Here is a 13,464-nt window from a genome sequence, read left to right as displayed (position 1 = left end):
TGACACAAAAGGTTCGTTTTTTACCTTTGCCACTCCTCAGAAGAGCATTGCCCGAATTCAAAAGCTGTTCACTCCAAAATGAAAACACCTATAAATTGAGTTAAAAATCTGCATTCCCTCTGCCTCCCCCATTTCTTTCACCAGCCTTCAGCTCTTCATTTATTATCCAGGGGTTATTTTCTAGCTTTATGACTTTCAAAGTAGCTTTTAAATTTTTCTGTCCTCTAATGGGATTGAATTTCTTCTGGCAGAATCTTTGCAAAGAAGGAGAAGGGAGGGCAGAAGGGCAGCAAAAGAAAAACAGGAATATAAACCTCTCAAATTCTTAAGATGTGTAAGGAATACACATCTGGTTCATCTTCAACGTCTATGACATCCATCTGTTTTAAAACAATCAGCTGGAAGATCTTCTGATGAAAGTGGGATTTTCATGATTTTCATTTGTTTTGCACCCTCTTGCACTGGATATGACCTGCACTGAAGATGATGAGAAAGTTGTTTTTTCCTTAGGACTGACACTTCCCCATACTGTCTGTGACTCAGGATGAGGAGGGTACCCACAGCTTCCCCAGCCAGACGTTCAGCAGGGCAAGGAAGACTTGACCTTTTCCTGGTAGTGGGAGCTTCATGACCTTTCCCCTATGCTTGGGCTGCTGCCAAGTGGCCACACTCATTATTTATGTGCTAGTTTGCCCACAGTAAGTTGCTTGCATGGTTCAGCTCTGCTGATGTAAGGCGAACACAGGGAACGCGTCATCTGCAAAAACAGAACCAGAGTCTGGAGGAGCCAAGAAAGGTTTGTATGCTTGGGACTTCAAAGTCTAAAAGAGTTTTGATTTTGTACTGCACATGTGGAAGACTTAAGTGTAACACGGTAAGTTCTTCAAGCACTGCCTGGTAATGTTACTCTAAATAACCTGCAATCCGACTGGCTGGAGGGGAAAGTTATTCTTTTCAGGTGCACGCCTGTATAAAAACCTCTGGAGCATGCATCCACCCACAGGAAACTTCCCGTGGCCTCTGCCACATCAGGTACCCACACAGCTGCCCAGCTAACCTCGCCTGACATGCCTTTGTGTTCCCTGCTAACTAACAACAGAAATACCTTTGTCTGAATTCTTGTATTTCATTCAGGTCAGCTCTGTGAGCCAACAGAATCCAGCTCTCTGTTTCGTGCAGAGTGACGGTCACTAGCTTGGGGTATTTGGGTGCATTTACCTTGGAGATTCAAATGTCACATAGATTTACTGTAGTAATGTTCCTAGCATTGACATTTCCTTTATTTCCTACCATTTATATTGTTGGTGTTTTTTTTTAATCTAGTGCATGATAACATGAGAAAATTGCATGAGCTCTAAGAAACAGATGTTAACATATGGTAAGTGTATGGTTAAGCCCGATCTTGCAACGAACAGACTGCAATTGCATTCTCCATGTAAGCAAATGAAATTGGCTTTTGCCCAAATATTTCAGACTAACCCAGAGTACACTGTGCAAGTCTGTGCTGAGATGAAACACATTTCAGCAGAGTTGTGTTTACAGCTGAAGACCCAGAGACATAGCACTGCTCACTAACCTACTTTTTTTTGGCCACGTAGCTGGATATTAAAAGCTCTTTCTGAGCATCGATTTCAGCAGTTTAAGAGGCACAAAGTTTATTCTTACAGGGGATAAACTGTTACCTTAAGGTTTATCATCATCTTACAATTTGCCCCTGTTTCATTACCTTGTTAATTTTATGTAATATTGTCAAATAGATATAGTTTTGTGAATTATTCTTTCTTCCTTAGGTTCTGAAGAAATCAAATGTGATTTTCTAAGTTTTATTCACGACAGATTAAGACTATTAATGAAGTCAATACTGGTTTGAAAGAATTTAGATAATTATTTCCCAACATGACTAATTTGGAAAAAAACCTAGTTGCTAATATTCAGAAAGAGCCAATATTTTCTAAGGGAACAGATTTTGCTTGCAACGTCATCAAACTAAAATTCTTTTAGAGATATATAATTTTCAGTAAAATATGGATCAGAAAAATGTCAAAGCAGGGAGAAATGGGGTTTTTTTTGTAATTCTAGGAGTGCAGCAGCAACTTGAACATATTACACATAGAGAATGCAATAATGCAAACATTACCTATTTGCAAACAGCTTCTCAATACCCACTTGTGCCTGTAGTCTTCATGAACAGTTTGTCATTTAAAATGATAAATAAAGCTGTACATCATTAAGGCCAAGACACTAATATACTTGAATTCTTGGTTTTATAAGACTAAAGCTGTCCTGTAGTTTGCAGCTAAAAAACCCCTTACTTATAACTCCTATGAAATATATAATTGAATACTTATGGCAGTAGAATAAATGTGCGTATATATCCATATATACGCACTTATAAACCCCTTTCTGTTTAGCAAAAGCTACACCTCTACAAGATATTATTATAGCATCTAGAAGCTCCAGCCATAAACCAGAGCCCAGTGTGTCAGGTGACATACAAACACAGAGTGCATAGTGTTTATCCCCCAAATCACCACCTAAGAACCCAGGTAACTGATGGACTTAAGGACCACACCAGCAGCAGGGTAACCACTGGTGCGGATTGAGGCCTCATGATCATTTTAAGGGATTTAGTGAAACCAGCAAAGTTTCTTTATAAATATTTAAGCAGATTCCCATTTTAGGGGAACTCAAAGGACAAAGTGAGGGAAAGCATAACAATTTTTAATTTGAAAATGTAACATAACAAGTCTAATCAAGTTAGAGCTCTGAATGATAATAGGGTATACATATATATCAGGATCAGAGATACAATTTTATTTGCTGTAGGCGCTTAATAGATGATTGACAAATTTGTATTTATTAAGCATGATTCCAAGATATTTTCTGGAATTCACCCACAGCCAACTGAAATTTTGGCCTGTTGTAGTAAGAACTTGTTTAAGCAAGGAAAAAAAAAATACAGGGGGATCACTTTCCACCCAAACTGACAAATTAACAGTTTACTCATTCAATGAGCCTTCTGGTTTTATAAATAGTAGAGTACTGGACAAGGTAAAGTTTTCTCCTGCTTTTTAGTTCCAGGATTGGCTTTTTCAGTTAAATAGCACAAATGTCATGCAAAAGAGCCTTACAAAAAACCTCACCAAAACAAACAAAATACTCACCCAAAAACCCCCAAATATGAGAATGTAGTGCTCTGCATGTTTCAATATAAAATGTTCAGAAGACTATATCTTCAACCAAATGCTTCCCAGCTGTAGCCATCACCATTTCTGACAGATTCTTCTCTTTTCATTATGTACCCTCCCAATTGCACAAGTCTGAGAATATTTTCACAGAGATTTCCTAGAACATTAGAATATGAACAGATTTTATTCTAGCTTAAGGCATGAAAAGGAGCCATTGCTCAAGTCCAGAAGCCTATTTTTGATTAAATGAGAAATCATTGCTGTTGGAAGAAGGCACACTGTCACACGTGGAATGTGAACATGGATGCACTCACTCATATCAGGAAATGCAGTAACTGCACCATTAACTTCAGTCTCTTACCTACCATCATCGTACCTCGAATCACACACAATGGGGGAAAGCCAGATCTTGTTACTAGCCAGATGGAGACCCTCTGAAGAAAAAAAAAAAAACCGTGCAGAAATCGATTTAAAGCACTTTAAAGCACTCTTTTCTGTAAGAGTACAAAATCACTGCCAAGACTGAGCAAATGCAGTGTCAGAGGAATTAGAACAGAAATCACGTCCTTGTGAATAAACACAGCAGCTGATATAAGAAATGTATCAGGTATCAGTAGAACTGTAATGGTGTCAATATCATGTGCAAATTAAATCACCCACGTAAGTCAGCAGTCACACTGCTCCTTAAAAAACTACCTGCAGGCATTGCTAAACCTCTTGGCCATTGGCAAAGATTTACTCCTTTCCAGCCAGGATACCTAAACCAGCCTCCTGCAGTATGATGCAACCCAAACAAATGATACAACACTTTGTCTGCAGTGCCTGTGGCTGGAAAGAGCAAATATGCAGTCTCAAGAATGAGCAGAATGGACAAATGTTTTTATCCTGGATAAAAACATAGCTCACTCCAGCCATCATGTTATGTGGCAAAGGTGAACTTGTACAGCCTCTGGCCAGAGCAAGTCCTGAACCTTTTGCTCTTTAAATATAGATGTGTCTGTGTATATATCTACAGCTATCTATATGTACCTCCACACACTCACAGATATATGCATATACACAGGTGCTTCACTGAAGAAAACTCTAGTCAAGCAAAAAATTCCACTGACCTATTTCTCCCCAAGTAAATCTACATCAAGTCCTGTTCCTGCTTTTATTGATGTTAGCTGGTATCAAGCAGTTCCTTCTTAGGTTGGGTGCTGCCTGTACACTGAGGAGGCACAGTCATTCATAACAGAGTTATCCAAAAAGCTTCATGGATTCAATCTTCTCACTGCAATGATTTCCTGACTGCCATCTGCATACTCTGCAGTTCACTGCATTTCAGTGTAACTGAGTTAGCTGTTCTGCAGGAAAAGACAGAGAAGAGAAGGCAACGCTATGCAAGGAGACAAAATCAAGAGCACTGGCTGCAGCAAATGAAACAGTTTTATCTATGGAATCGTAAGTCCCAAGTTTTTTGAAAATAGTAAATTACACAGCTAAAAAGTCACAGACATGAAAAGACAGGTTTTTTTCTCAGCTATTGCTTCAACTGATAAGAGTAGCTCAATTTTCAGACTGACTAGTGGTATCAATTCAGTGACATAATGTCAAGCTTCTGCATAAATGATAAAATAAACACAATAATAAAAATGATAAATGAGATATTAATAAAAATTCTGATAGCATTACTACATTTCCAGAAACTGCTTGTACCACCCAGTGGAGCGGGGCTGTTACATTTCATCCTGTCCCTTCAATCCATCACTGGAAAAAAAAAACCAAAAGGCCACCAAAGCCCACCCAAACTACTCAATCTCCTTTTCCAGTCATATTTCATATGAAGAGAGTGCCTGCAAGATTTTATAGTATTACTTTTCCCATTCTATTTCAGCTCTTTTGCCATGATCTCTGCACAGCAGCCACCATTCCCCAACAAAACTGAAGGAACAATGGACTGCCAATCCAAGGAAGAAGAAGCCTGCGAAGAGCAGTGTGACACTGAAAACTGCACTTGCAGCTCCAAGCATGTAGAATCCAACACAGGTTTAATCCAATTTAAATACTGCAATTGCTATGGCATGCTAGCATATCATATTTTGATTTTTGTCAGTCTTCAAATACAGTAGATGTCATCATGTCCCTTTTCCTTTGATATCCAATTTTCCCCATTATTTCCCCTTATGTTTGCACATATTATCAGATCAAATCTACAAAAATACTCCATTGCCATAATTAAGATATATATTTAAAAAGGTCTTTGGATTTTACTTAGACATCTAAGAATTATTTCTCAATTACAATCAGAGATATGGCTATCATATGCATTGATTGGGCTGGCACTGTTAAAGCTGTGGTATTACAGATTTCAACAGGCTAAACTGCTCCAACAGCTACCAAGGATTCCAGGCAGGCATCAATTAAAATTCCTGCAAGACAGAGCAAAATTTTCCCTTGCAGTTAATTCTACACATATCCTGCTAACAGGCTTCCAACAAAAGTTCAGTCATTCAGAATAGTGTCCTCATTTTCAGTGACATCAGATGGAACAGTTCAGCACAGATCTGAAAAACTTCACCCACGAGCCTCCTTGCTATGATGAGACAGCCTAGGACAACTGTAGCACTGACTAGCTGAATCACATTGTGTATGTCAACATAAAAGTGTCTTACAACCCTCCTTCTGTGGAAGGATGCTTAAAAAACAACTACTAAGTGTAAGGTTTTCTTCAATGTGAGATGCAAATCCCAAGTCCTTCTTACGTAAAAAGCAGCTTGCTGTTCTGGAGCTGCTGGCCTCACAAACAAAATCTACAGCACAAACACCGAAATACAAGCTAACTTGGTCCTGAAAGTCTTCTAGCTGTTATTATATGGAATATAATTTTATATTCCATATATGAGTTTTATATTTGAATTGTTAGCTTTTCCTAAAAGGCTCATTTCTATCTCTAAATTGCTCATTTGAACACCTAGAATGGCAGGAAATGACCATTGTTCCTTTCCCTCCCTGGCCAGACAGACTGTCTTGTTTTTGGATAGCAACTAGTCTTCACTGAAGGGGTGGTCAGGCATTGGAACAGGCTGCTCAGGGAAGTGGTGGAATCACCACCCACAGAAGTGTTCAAAAGATGCATAGATGTGGCATTTGGGGACGCATTTTAGTGATGAACATAGTGGTGCTGGGTTGGTTAATGGTTGGATTTGATGATCTTCGAGATCTTTCCCAAACTTAGCAATTCTATGACTCGAGACCAATGTCCCGAGAACTTTTCTAGTCCATGTGCCCACACATACTGTTTTTGTAAAATACTTTTTACCCTTTAACAAGTTGCTCACAAACACATGAAATCTTAACTTTTCTCTCACAGGCTCACCAGTAACTCTTAAAATACTGCAGAACTGGGTTCCTAAAGTTTCACACTACTTTGATAAGGAGCACTACACGTACGCTGGCCACCAGATTGTCATTCAGGAGTCCATAGAACACTTTGGAGCTGTGGTATGGCCAGGGGTGAGTACACAAGACCACACACGGAAAGCTGACGTAACACAAGAGCAAACCAGGACAGGACAGCAGCACACAAATATTAAGGAAGCTTTCTTAGATGATGCTTCTGACAATGGAAGTTTTCCTTCCATATGCAGAATTAAGTCCTTCAGCAAAAAGCTCTGCCTTAGGGTAATTTGTCAGTTCATGCCAAAAGGACTACAGCACCAAAGGTTTTGTACATTGGATGTAGGGATTGAAAAAAAACTCAGTAAGGGAACTCAGGAAGAAACATTCCGCTTCCTCCATGCTTCCAATCAGTCACCGCTGGGAAGTAAATAATCAGCAGTATAAAAAGGAGGCTGAAAAAGAAAACTGTGAGAGATTAAATAAGTAAAGGATGTTATAATGATTAAATATACTTATTTTAAAGAAAAGGCTGGAACAGTTTCATTACAGTATGGAAAATCATACTTTTAAGCAGTTCTTCAGTCTCTGCTTCTCCTGCTCTTAAAAACAGAATTTTATGCAGACTAAGAAAACTGCCTTTGAGGGAAGAGAGGGTCAACTGATAAAGACATGAAAATTAGGATTTCAAACTTTTTCAGATCCACATTTATTTAAAAAGCTCACAAAAAAATGGCAGACAATTTCAAAACAATAGAGAGCATATGGGTGGGTGAAACAGTATCTTATTTTGAAATGTCAGATCGTCAATTCTCACATTAATCAAGTGTCAGAATGCAGATGGTAAACTCTCCAAGAAAATTGAGAGGTTGCACAAATTGGACTGGTGATTCATTAGCTGTCAGCTTTCCCAGAGCAGGTAGACAGTGTTGCATTATGAAAAGCACAAGAGTTAAAACAGTAATACAATTCTAAAGAAGAGAAGCAAAAGGGGGAAGACAGTTTCTTTGGCATCAGTTTATGTTGTTTATAAACAGCCCATTTATATTCTACTAAATGACAAAATCTTTACGAAGGCCTGATAATATTTCCATACAGTGTTGTTTGGGTTTTTTCCAACAGTTATACTACTATCAATAAACAAGTGTTGAGTTTGTAAATAACCAATTTTTAATATTTTGTTTGCTAAAAAAATTGTAACAAAAAATGTTTTCAAAAAATCTCTGCTGAAGCCTGAATTTACTTTATGATAGTGACAGTATAGCGTAACACTTGTGATAATAAACCAGAACATTACTTTCTACATATTGTTAAACTTTGCTGTTCTGACTGTATGGTTCACATCTTAACACTGCCTATCCCTGTGGGTCCCTTCCAACTCAGCTTATTCTATGATTCTGTCTTGAGCTGGCAGAGGACTCATGCAGAAGTGTGTAGTAAATCCATATCACATAAACTTAAAACTAAAAATAAACTGCTTTAATTTTTTTTATATATAAAAAAAACAGGATACATCACAATTCTTCCCATATTACATTTTTGTTATACCTTTCAGTGTTGCTCGTTATACTAAAAAAAAAACAACACCCTTGTATAAAAACATCTAATGAATTTTTGTGCAACTTAGCTGTTACCCTCTTATGGATATGTGTTAACCATTTTAGGCACTGGCTTTATCTCAATATCTGGAATCAAATCAAGAACAATTCAACCTCAAAGACAAAAAAGTTTTGGAAATTGGTGCTGGAACAGGCTTGCTTTCCATTGTGGCCTGTATCTTAGGTTGGTAAACTTGTATTTCCTTTTGGATTTCTAGTGAAAGATGATCTAGCTCTGCCCTTGTGAATTTAAGGCAATGAAACAACAGTTGAAGTAAACTTTGTCACTGTTTTTTGGGTTTTTTCTTTTTTTTTTTTAATGAAAATTATTGTAAAATACTGTTTTGTTAACTAAGTAACTACCCTAGTTATTGGGGAGGGGGAGGCTGGACCAGTTATGCAGATTAAGTTTTATACAAGTTCAACTACATGCCTATGAATTTTGCCCTCTCTCAAGTGAAAGGATGAGAGGAAATAGCCATTAGTTGTGCCAGGGCAGTTCAGATTTGATATCAGAAAATTTTTTTTATTTTACAGAAAGGGTGGTTAGGCATTCGAATAAGTTGACCAGGGAGGTGGTGGAATCACTGTCTCTGGAAGCATCCAAAAGGCGTCTGGATGTGGGACTTGGGGATATGGTTTATGGGTGGTTATGGTGGTGCTGGGTTCATGGTTGGACAGATGATCTTGAAGGTCTCTTCCGACCTTAGTGATTTTGTGAATTTAAACAAACTCATGTTTTCTTTAGGAGCTCACGTTACAGCTACTGATTTGCCTGAAGTTCTTGAAAATCTCTCATATAATATTTCAAGAAATACGAAGAACTTGAATATCCACAAACCTGAAGTGAGAAAACTGGTATGGGGAGAAGGCCTCAATGAAGACTTTCCTGTATCAACTTACCATTATGATTTCATACTAGCAACTGATGTTGTGTACCATCATGCAGCTCTGGACCCCCTGCTAGCAACAATGGTGTACTTTTGTAAGCCAGGAACAGTATTACTATGGGCAAATAAGTTCAGATTCAGTACAGACTATGAATTTTTGGAAAAAGTTTGCAATATATTTAATACAACCATTTTAGCAGAATTTCCAGAATCAAATGTCAAGCTGCTTAAAGCCACAGTAAGAGAGAATTAAAGAGAGAACTATTACTGATCTTGATTTAGTGGCAGCACCTCACAGTTTGGAATGCTTTCCAGGATTATGTTGCACCTTCTGTGCATTTATGGTTGTAAAGTTGCAGATGCATCTAAGTTTTGCACTGCAAGTATGGAAAAACCAGCAAGGCAAAAGATACAGCAATTTGTCTCTGGTTGATACATACGATCTGTTCAAACTGACCAATTCCCCTCCACTGAAGGAACCATGTTAGTAAGAAGGCTTTAACAAAAAACACTGATCTTCTGGGCTGCACTGAACCTCTGTTGTTTGTAAGCTGCTTTCTTTCAGCAAGTTTTATTTATGTACTCATCCAGAAACCAATACAATTTTTAGCTTCATTATTTTTATTAATTATAAAAATCTTTTAAAGTATCAGAGTTAACATGGTGGTTTTTTGATCTTCAACTTTGCACATTTATTCTGCTGTGTTTTATATTTTTAACATTAATAAACATCTATGTATAGCTTTACAGTATCTGATCAAGATGTAACTGTCTGGCACTTTTAAACATGTATCAGCCTGTCCTACATCCCCAGCTTCACCAGGATTTCTGAGTTTGCCTGAAATCACTCCAAAATGAAGATTTACAAGAGTACTATGCATCAGCAATTCTGAGAAACATTGTAACAGTTGGAGAGGTTGAATTTTTCTTAAAAACATTAAATGTAAACTCTTGCAAACAATACAGGTGTACATTACTTTCATCTAATAAGTAAGATTGTAGCTACTCTTGAAGTAGCTTTAAGGCCTTCATACAATTGAAATTAAGATCAAACATGTTAAAATTCAGTGTACCATAAAAAATACAGAACTTTTACAGGCTTGTAGTTAAAAGTAACAATTCAGAACCTAACATGCATGCAGTAATTCTTCCCAACCTAATTCCAAATCCTCAATGTTGGCAGTTCTGGCACATCCATTGCCAGCAATGGGATGCACAATAAGGAAACTCCCTGATGACAGGAGTTAGGTTAACAGGTATTAAGCCATACTCAGGTGCCTTTACTGATAAATACACACAATTTAATAATCAGCATTCAGTAATGAAAACATGCGTTCGAATAAAAAGTCAAATTTCTCTTTTCCTATCCTGTCCCATATAAAATCATTTTAATTTTACAATTTTCGATTCTCTAGAATACACAATAATCAGGTGGATACATGACAGGAAGCCAATTTGCAGTGAAAGTTGCACAATGAGTCCATCCAAGCAACTTCATTAGCTGAAAAAAAAAAAAGCACACATTAAAGAATGAGTCTTACTCTTTTTAACATCTAAATCTAAACAAACACTGCACTGATATCAACATCTTACTAAAAGTGTCTACTATCAGAAACACAACAGATTAGAGATCTGGTGAGCTTTGAATTCCTTAGTCCTGAAAGGGGGACCCCTCCTCCCCATTCTATATGATCTACATTCTCTAAATGTAATGCACAAGAATTTAATGATAGGAATTCCCATTGATTCTCCATTAAATTCTACTAGCAGTAGTTATGATTAATAATAGTAAAAAATAACAGTGGTAAACAGCAACATAAGGGGATTTTTATGCAGGTATCTTTGACTAAGTTGTCTCTACTTCTTTTATGCCTCAAAGTAAGTTCCAGAAAGTAAATCTGCTAAAAAAGACAGTTACTCAAAAACGAGTTATTCTAGAAAAAGGAAGAAAAAAAATCACTATTTAAAATGAAGGCTGAGTTACAAAACCTGGAAAAAGTTAAAATGTTACATTCAGTGCTTTCTAAAATGAGAAGACTACAAAAAATTCCAGAAGACTTATATCTGACTTCTGAAAGCTTATGCAGCAGGAACACAGCCCCATTACTTGAGCAAATGTTCCTTACCTGAATGCAGTTTTTTAAGTTGTCCTTTGTTGGCTTTTCTTCTGCAAGTTTGGTGGCAAACTTGAGACCTCTTCCATACATTTTATTTACCAATGCATGCTTATAGGCAAAAGTCAAAACCTACAATGCAAATTAAAAAAAACCCGAACAAATTAGGTATCTTAATATCTTACAAGGCTTAACAAGTAATATCAAATTCTGTTGAGGTAGCAGAAGTGATTCAAACAAAGTAAAACATTTACACAAGATAGCTTTCTCTTTGCAGTATAACAGATGATTCACAGTAGTCATAAACATGAACTTCCTAGAGACTATTTCTGAGTTCACAAACATATTTGACTTCAGAACTTCTTATGTAACACAGATATCACTATTTTAATTTTTTGTCACATTTCTAGCTTCTTTAGATTTTCATTCTCTGCAGGCAACCATATGGCATATTAAAAAGATAATTAAAGAATCACCAACCAGGCAGGTATATTTTTGACCCAGAGAAGCAAAAACCAAATTGAGAATTTTAATGCCTAGGTAGTCACAAACTTACTGCAGAAACAAGTACGAATGTACACAGTGAATGATATATACAGACAAAGACAGAGAAATGTACATAATTATAAACAAGCAATGAAGACAGGTAAGCATGAAGACAAGCCTCAAGTTTTAGGTCAGCTCCTCACTATTGGTAATTTTTTAAGAAGAGATTATAAAAAAGCTCCTTCTTGAGAACACTATTTCTAAAAAACCATCTTAAACTCCTTACCAATGCAATGCTTCACATGAGCAAATCAATGTGTCTACCTAAGAACTACTGTAAAATAAATCAGGTTCTTAACACCCAAACACTGACAATGTTCAGGGTGTTGCAAGACTGTTCAAACCATTTCACCAGTTGCAGCACTAAGAACTAGAGCAATCAAGACACTTCCATAGATTCCCTTTGGAACACTCAGAGTAAACAAGATACTTTTCATTTTTTACTGAAGAGTGACATAGCAGTAAAGTTGGTGAATATGGTATGTGTCTGTTGTTGGAAGTGTTTATGAAATCTTTTATTAGAGCTTGCTATTCATTGCCCCTCATTCATTACAACATTTTCCTTTGCTCTGACTCCACAATAAAGGTTGAAGACTTCCCACTTAAAATGTCCCATTAAGAAAAGCTAACAAAATCCCCTCAAGGATGTTCAGGAATACGTTTTACATTACAGAAAAAAACCTAAGTATTTCTCAAGAATATACACATTAAGGAACCAGAGATCTGAATCTTGCAAGGAGTGAAGAACCTGTCTAGTTTCAGCAGCCTGAACACTTCCATTTTAACGTTAATCACATGCACAAGTCTTTGCAGGATCAATAAATAGTTAAAAGATAAAAAAGAAATAAACCTAATTATCAAGCAAGTCAAGGTATAATTCTGAAGCTCCAAGATACTATGCCAAGTACTCAAGAGTTGCTCATTCTTCTTCTGTCTTCAAATACTTATTTTGCTGTGTGGAAATATTACTTAAGCTGTTGTAGCTTACAACACACACATATATGCAACAATGAGCATACAGCACCATTCACATATACAATTTTCCAAATATTGCTATTGGAAAAATACTCTGCATGCTGCATTCTCCATCCAATTATTTTGGATATTTTCCTAAAGCAAAACACATTAGCAAACATTTCTGAAAAACTGCTCAGTGGATCCATTAGCAGACTTAGTTAGCTAAACTAAACTAAAAAAAAAAAAAAAAAAAATTCCTTCTGTAAAAGATGATAGAACCACAAAACAAAACAAAACAAAGAACCAAACAAAAAAAAAAATCAAATGAAAAATGCATTGGAGCTCTCAGCAAATATAACATATCAGAGGCTAACCAGAAATAATGTCACTGCTCTATGAAGAAAGCTCTTACCTGACCCTGTAAGTTTTGAATGGTTATTGAACATCAGTGATAAAGGCAGGAGGAAAGCCACTTGACAGCATTTCTTTCGTAACAGGGCTTCCTAGAGTTTTTATGGCAAGAAAACAAAGCATTTTACGAAATACCCTTGCTCCGGCCAAGTAAAAGGTTGGGTATTTCTAAATGAGAAAAAGGTTCTCTGCTGAACCAAAAGGTTGAAAACAATGCTCCAAGAGCTCTTGACATAAGACAATAATTGCTGTCTTAGTGTTTGGAGAAAAACCCCCAATCAACTGTATACAAGCTCAGCAAAACTACTAAAAATTCATTAGCACTTTAGAAGTTACGTACAATGCAGGAGTTGCTTTAAAATCAGAATTTGTTTACAAACAA

The 13,464-nt window shown here is 36.8% G+C and overlaps 2 protein-coding genes across 4 annotated transcripts in view; one reads left to right on the top strand and one right to left on the bottom strand.

Annotated features, from left to right (window-relative positions):
• Positions 1-697: 697 nt before the first annotated feature.
• On the top strand, positions 698-9,429 carry METTL21C (methyltransferase 21C, AARS1 lysine). Of its 2 annotated transcripts, none has more exons than XM_048295907.1 (5): positions 698-796; positions 5,065-5,216; positions 6,541-6,683; positions 8,231-8,348; positions 8,913-9,429. In XM_048295907.1, the coding sequence occupies exons 2-5, from the start codon at positions 5,075-5,077 to the stop codon at positions 9,305-9,307; spliced, it is 798 nt and encodes a 265-aa protein (XP_048151864.1). In that variant the 5' UTR covers positions 698-796; positions 5,065-5,074; the 3' UTR covers positions 9,308-9,429. The 2 variants fall into 2 exon arrangements, with proteins under 2 accessions (XP_048151864.1, XP_048151863.1); XM_048295906.1 differs by lacking the exon at positions 698-796 and adding an exon at positions 810-874.
• Positions 9,430-9,654: 225 nt separating this feature from the next.
• TPP2 (tripeptidyl peptidase 2) overlaps positions 9,655-13,464 on the bottom strand; it is a 53,023-nt gene continuing 49,213 nt past the window's right edge. For both annotated transcript variants that reach the window (XM_048295904.1, XM_048295905.1), the window contains 2 exons: positions 11,181-11,300; positions 9,655-10,555 (listed from right to left, as the gene is read on the bottom strand). In XM_048295904.1, coding sequence (XP_048151861.1) covers positions 10,466-10,555; positions 11,181-11,300 — 210 coding nt within the window. In that variant the 3' untranslated portion in view covers positions 9,655-10,465. The remainder of the gene's footprint in view (positions 10,556-11,180; positions 11,301-13,464) is intronic.

Source organism: Corvus hawaiiensis, chromosome 2 (assembly GCF_020740725.1).
Source record: "Corvus hawaiiensis isolate bCorHaw1 chromosome 2, bCorHaw1.pri.cur, whole genome shotgun sequence".
NCBI lineage: Eukaryota > Metazoa > Chordata > Aves > Passeriformes > Corvidae > Corvus > Corvus hawaiiensis.
This window is presented reverse-complemented; position numbering and strand designations above follow the sequence as displayed.

What these genes read in the sequence shown, in the direction of transcription:
- METTL21C (XM_048295907.1), top strand. Translation starts at nt 5,075, where the DNA reads ATGATCTCTGCACAGCAGCCACCATTCCCCAACAAAACTGAAGGAACA. An exon ending in GCATGTAGAATCCAACACAG is followed by an intron (nt 5,217 to 6,540) that starts GTTTAATCCAAT and finishes TTTCTCTCACAG; the next exon opens with GCTCACCAGTAACTCTTAAA. An exon ending in CATTGTGGCCTGTATCTTAG is followed by an intron (nt 8,349 to 8,912) that starts GTTGGTAAACTT and finishes TGTTTTCTTTAG; the next exon opens with GAGCTCACGTTACAGCTACT.